The sequence below is a fragment of the Gloeophyllum trabeum genome (genome assembly GCF_000344685.1).
Source record: "Gloeophyllum trabeum ATCC 11539 unplaced genomic scaffold GLOTRscaffold_00012, whole genome shotgun sequence".
Classification (NCBI taxonomy): Eukaryota; Fungi; Basidiomycota; class Agaricomycetes; order Gloeophyllales; family Gloeophyllaceae; genus Gloeophyllum; species Gloeophyllum trabeum.
In genome coordinates, this window is record NW_006920421.1 from 196,323 (window position 1) to 201,350 (window position 5,028).

General features: G+C 52.3%; 2 protein-coding genes across 2 annotated transcripts; one reads left to right on the top strand and one right to left on the bottom strand.

The window, feature by feature from the left end:
* Positions 1-455: 455 nt before the first annotated feature.
* GLOTRDRAFT_131699 (uncharacterized protein) lies at positions 456-867 on the top strand (the record flags this gene model as incomplete). The annotated part of the gene is made up of 4 exons (XM_007870580.1): positions 456-514; positions 564-642; positions 700-717; positions 766-867. The coding sequence occupies 4 exons, from the start codon at positions 456-458 to the stop codon at positions 865-867; spliced, it is 258 nt and encodes an 85-aa protein (XP_007868771.1).
* Positions 868-2,195: 1,328 nt separating this feature from the next.
* GLOTRDRAFT_131700 (uncharacterized protein) lies at positions 2,196-3,677 on the bottom strand (the record flags this gene model as incomplete). The annotated part of the gene is made up of 1 exon (XM_007870581.1): positions 2,196-3,677. One exon carries the CDS (start codon positions 3,675-3,677, stop codon positions 2,196-2,198), a length of 1,482 nt encoding a protein of 493 aa, XP_007868772.1.
* Between the last annotated feature and the right edge of the window lie 1,351 nt (positions 3,678-5,028).

Genomic DNA, 5,028 nt, shown 5'->3' on the forward strand with positions numbered 1-5,028 from the left:
TCGGCCGTCTTACCTTGCCACTCAACGTTAGTCATCACGGCAAGATGTGGAATGCTAAGGCTCATTTGTCAACAGCGATAGTGTCTGCTCCGTGTGGGCACCAACACCAACACGTTCGCTTGCGCTAGAATAGGCTGTAAGTGATACACTTCAGGATTCTAAATTACCCATGTCGGTCAAGACACTCCGCCGACATACTGATATTAATCCACAATAACTATTACTCACGACCAAACTGCCTCCCGCTCGGCGTGTACATTTCATTAGGGAGTGTGAGTTCAGCGGAAACACCTCGTCGTGACCAGCCCCTTCCCACTTTTATAACTGCGGTATCGGGCCTGTCTTTGCCAACGCCCCCCCCCCCGACCCGCCCCGGAAGAGTGCGGCTGGTTATAATAAGTAGGTTTCGAGCATGCCTTCGCTAATCTGCCTTTTCAGCTGCACGAGATCTTACCATGGCCTCGTTGGAACCCACATACGGAGCAATCTTCTCCGGCACTACTGTCTCATATCTGTACGTTCCTCCAGGACTATACTGCGATGGTTGCTAAACTATAGTATAGGTTGTACGACATCGCTCTCGCTCAATTTATGCTTTTTTGCCAGACGCTCAATCCGGCCGAGAGGATGATAAACTGCTTGGTCTGTCTATGTTTTCTCAGAACCTTGCGGGGACATTCTGACTAGGCTGCTGGTTAGGCGATATTCACCTGGCTGGTAAGCTGATGCATCCCCGCAGCCCTCGCGATGTTCACGTCCTTGAAGATGGATACGCTGCAGCAGTTCCTGATTACGCACGCCCTGTGGTATTACCTCGTTTACAAGGGCGGAGGCAACACGCCGGATCAAGATACAGAGTCAGCATAACGCATGTGGAAGCCCTCGAGCTCAAGCCCTCCAGTCGAAGCCGTTGTCAGATGCATAAACGGGCTGCCCGTATGGTCCACCGTCCTCCGTCCTGGGTATCGATGGTTTCTCGACGACGTATTGTGACTCCCTGGTTCTGTTGGAGAATCGTCCGAACACCGCGGAAGGTACCATGATACAGAGTCAGCATAATGGCGACGTTCTTTTCATCACGAGGTCGAACTTCTCGATATCGCTTGTCGTCGCCTCTCTTCAAGCTTCAACAGTCATATCCCCTTCAACGCGCACTTCTTGGCCTAGCAGACTACATTTTCTAGCTGATGGACACTTCGATTTGCAGGCGAGACTACTGGGCGGCATCCTGCATTATGACACAGCGAAAGGCCCCGTTGAATTGACTGAGGGCAAAGGGCACGTGACATTCTTCGTTTTCTGCCACAATTGTCGGCTGCGACCCCGCAGCAGTCCTGATTCTCGAGGTGACCTCGCACTCGATGCCCGGGAGATATCCCTCTACCACGGCCGTGGATGTGGGGTATCTGTCGGGCCGACGGCGTGATCTTGGACGAAGATAGCTGGAATTGCAGAGGTCCATTGAGCTGGATCACTTGTAATCTGGCGTTCTGTAAAATGAGCGGGCCATCGGTATTGCAAGTGGTGGCCTGAAGTCCATGGGGTGAAAATGTAATGTATTCTAGGCGCGGAACCATAGCGCCGCAGCTGCCTTTTTCAACGTGGCCAGAGCACGTCTTCGCTTTGCTTCCATGAGCGCCGTCACAACACTTTCGTCGCTCACGCTGCTCAGTCCGGCTCATAGCTAACTGAGTCTTGCCATTAACGAAGCAATACCGTCCGCCCTTAACACTACAGCTATCCTTCCGATCATTCACCCGTCAGCAGCATGCATCTTGGAGGAAGTATCCTGGCTGAGTTTTTGTCTGTGCAATCTCTCCGTGTCGGTTGTCCCTCCTTGCCAACAGCCACAGTCTGCACTCAGCTCAGCTCAACGATTGCGGAGAAGAAATGAGACGGCTTCGATGACCGTATTCACAAAAATGAAGGACCGGCCTGGCCTTACTTGTCTACTGGTCAGAAAGCATCATTGGACGACCTACCGCATCCAGGTCATCTTCTAGGCCTCAAGACAGTCGTTGGTTGTTTGTTTTGGATGGTCTTGGAGGAATCCTGCACGACACGCTGTCAAATGTGATTGAAGAAACTGTCATACATAATTTCTCATTCGCTGTATCATCAGACTTAGTCAGTCCTTGTCTCCCCAACAGTGTCCCTCAAATCTCCTCTCCCCTCTCATCCTCCCTGTATGGTTCTCAAACTGCCGCAACACTGCTGTCCCCTTCCCCTCCATTCTCAATGCCGTCCCAGTTGATCTTGTCCACGTATTTCCGCAACTTCGACAGATCGCCCTCCTTGGACCTGATGGCGTTGGTTACGGTTAGTTGTTTTAGGGGTTGCGCCTTGCGACGCTTAAACGACTTCATCAGATCGTTTATGAATCCTTTCTTGGCTTTGGTCTGCCAGAACCGGACAGAGTCCAGCTCCAGCGTCTCCAGGCACGGGAACACCGGTCGGTATTCCTTCTCCTTCTCCCTCCGATAATCCAGGCCAGAGCTGATCGTGTTGCTGCCCCAGCCTTCTATGCGCAGACAACGCACATTACTCATCGCCTCGAAGAGTTGGTATCGCCTGGTCGTAGCACCGTCCACGTATCTCTTCCCACTGGGTAAAATGAGGTTGCGAACCGCACCGAGGTATTGATCTAGAAATAACGAATAGAGACAGCTGATAAGATTCTTCAGGTGCTCGACTTTCTTGAATGCGAGATGTATCCCTCGCCTCGGGGCCCCTTCTGCCATCAGCGACATATATAACTGTCTAGCACCGGGTGAATGGAACATCGCTGTATCAAGTTGCTGGTTTGCTGCGACACGGTCTAGTAACCTGCGGGCTATCATCATGCCGACGAATGTCATTGCGTATTCTGCGAAGATGTTGAGTCGTATTTCCAGCAGACGTGGTGCATCAAGGTATCTGAGGAACTCGGCTTCCTCAAATCCGCTCATCTTCAGAGTCAAAGACTCGAGGTGTGGGTATTCCACCAGGGTATGTGTGCCAGCGCCTTCCGCCATGTCGAATGCGACGGTTAGCTTCCGCAGGTTGGGCATCGCTCGAAGGTCCGTCAAGAGCCGCCAGGCGGTAATATCTCCCCGCGGTTCTGATATCACGAGCTCTTGAATTGTCTCAGCGAACATGGGCTTGATGTCCTTGTAAGCAAGGCCGTCAAGGCACAGTATCTTGAGGTACGGGCTTCGAAAGTACTTCAGCAAATCGAACTCTTGGTCGTCATCAGCGTCAGGTCCTGAGGTGTCCTCTAGTGCCAGCACCTCGAGATTCGGCAACTCCACTTTCCACAGGCTCAGCAGCTCTCGAGAGGTGACCAAGTTGAGCGAGCGGATACGCTCAGCCTCGTCCGCGATGAGCATCAGCTGGGCTTGCTCCTCCCTAGTGTCTTGCCGATCCAAGTATCCATCGACGGAGAGGGGACGTGTCCCACTACGCGTCATTGCTGCTTTCATGACGCCTGGGCTGGTGATCGTAACGCCTTGCCAGAATGCGCCGTCGCCGTAGACGACGTCCCTGAAGCGCGTACAGACTAGCATTATCCCAGCTCGGAGGTGCATGTATCGCTTATCACGGCGGAGAGGGATTGGCGTGTGGCTGGACAGGTACTGGAGAAGGATTTCGGTGACGAGCTCGTCGGGAAGTCGGTCGAATCCACTAGGAACAGGCATGCTCAAGATTCTGGTGGGTGAGGACGAAGTAGATGCTCGGTGGTTGGCTGTGACCCTTCATGCTCAGGAATGTGGCTCAAACAGGTTGGGAAGGATTACTTACAGTTTTCTGATTCAGCGGTAAGACTGGGTATCTGATGCCTCGCTGTGGTATAGCAGTCTTGAGGCTTTGATGTTGGATATGATGTTAGGGCGAAATTTCGGTGATTGGTCTTTGGGTCGCAGAGAATCAGGAGTGTGGCTCAGATATCGATAGAGTTCTCAGCCGGATGGCTTACGGTTGTTGGCTATGGTGGTATAGCGTAGCGTTATCTCTTTCTATTTCCAGTGCGTCGGGTGAAGCAACTGTCTATGCCAGAGATATGGTGTGGAAGATATCTGAGGTGCTTTCGTTCAGCACGTTGTGGCGGCTTAAGAACTGCGTCTCCAAACACAGCCAAATACCGGTGTGGCCATCTGTTTCTTTCATTCTGGGGTTCAAACGTTCATGGCCCATGTCACTTCCTAATCAAGGAGAATGCAGGCTTCTTCGATACCCCCGCTTACTCTTGCGGCAGCAGCAGCTTCACCCCTTGTGAGACATCCTCCGTGTCAGTATCAACTTGAGAGCCACGCTTCTGACTGTCGGCGGCGTAGCGCATAGGCGAAGTTACGCTATAGGACGCAAACCAGTCGCTCAGATCTACAGGATAATTATGGCTACGGTTCACCATTTTTCTCGAGACCATGTACGATGAAATCTGAGTTTACGTGTTCACTCAGCGATCGCCAGGGGAGTCAAATGATCTTTCACTGACTACGGGGTGTTGTCCCAAGGTATGTACCACCTGACGTGATCTTCTTTATCACAAAAGCCAGGAATTATAGCGGATGGGCCCTTGTAACACCCACGTCTGGCGAGCCGCTTCAGCGCCATACCAGAGTGAAAGGCTGCTCAATGTATCCGAGTTATCCGTGGTATTTGACAGGTTGTAGGAGATGCCCGGGAGTCCACTGTCCCTGATGTTGCGGATGTCACAGTTCACTTTATTACACTGCTTGATAGGCAGTGCCATCCGGGGCTGACACTTTGGGTGCTTCTGGATTACGGGTGAGTACAGTCCATATCCAAGCTTCTTCTACTGAGTTTATACGCCGTACGCACATGCGCCGGTGGCTTCAGGATTTCGGAGACCAAGCACAGCCAAAGCTCTCGTCGCCACACCTACATGTACACACGCCCGGACGATGCCGTTCCGCAGTGGACGGAATGCGAAACGGAGGAGACGCTCTCCCAGTAAGCTTATCTCGTTCATCTCTCCCATCGTGATAACCATCTCCCCTTATACGCTCCCCATGGGCCTCTCAAGTC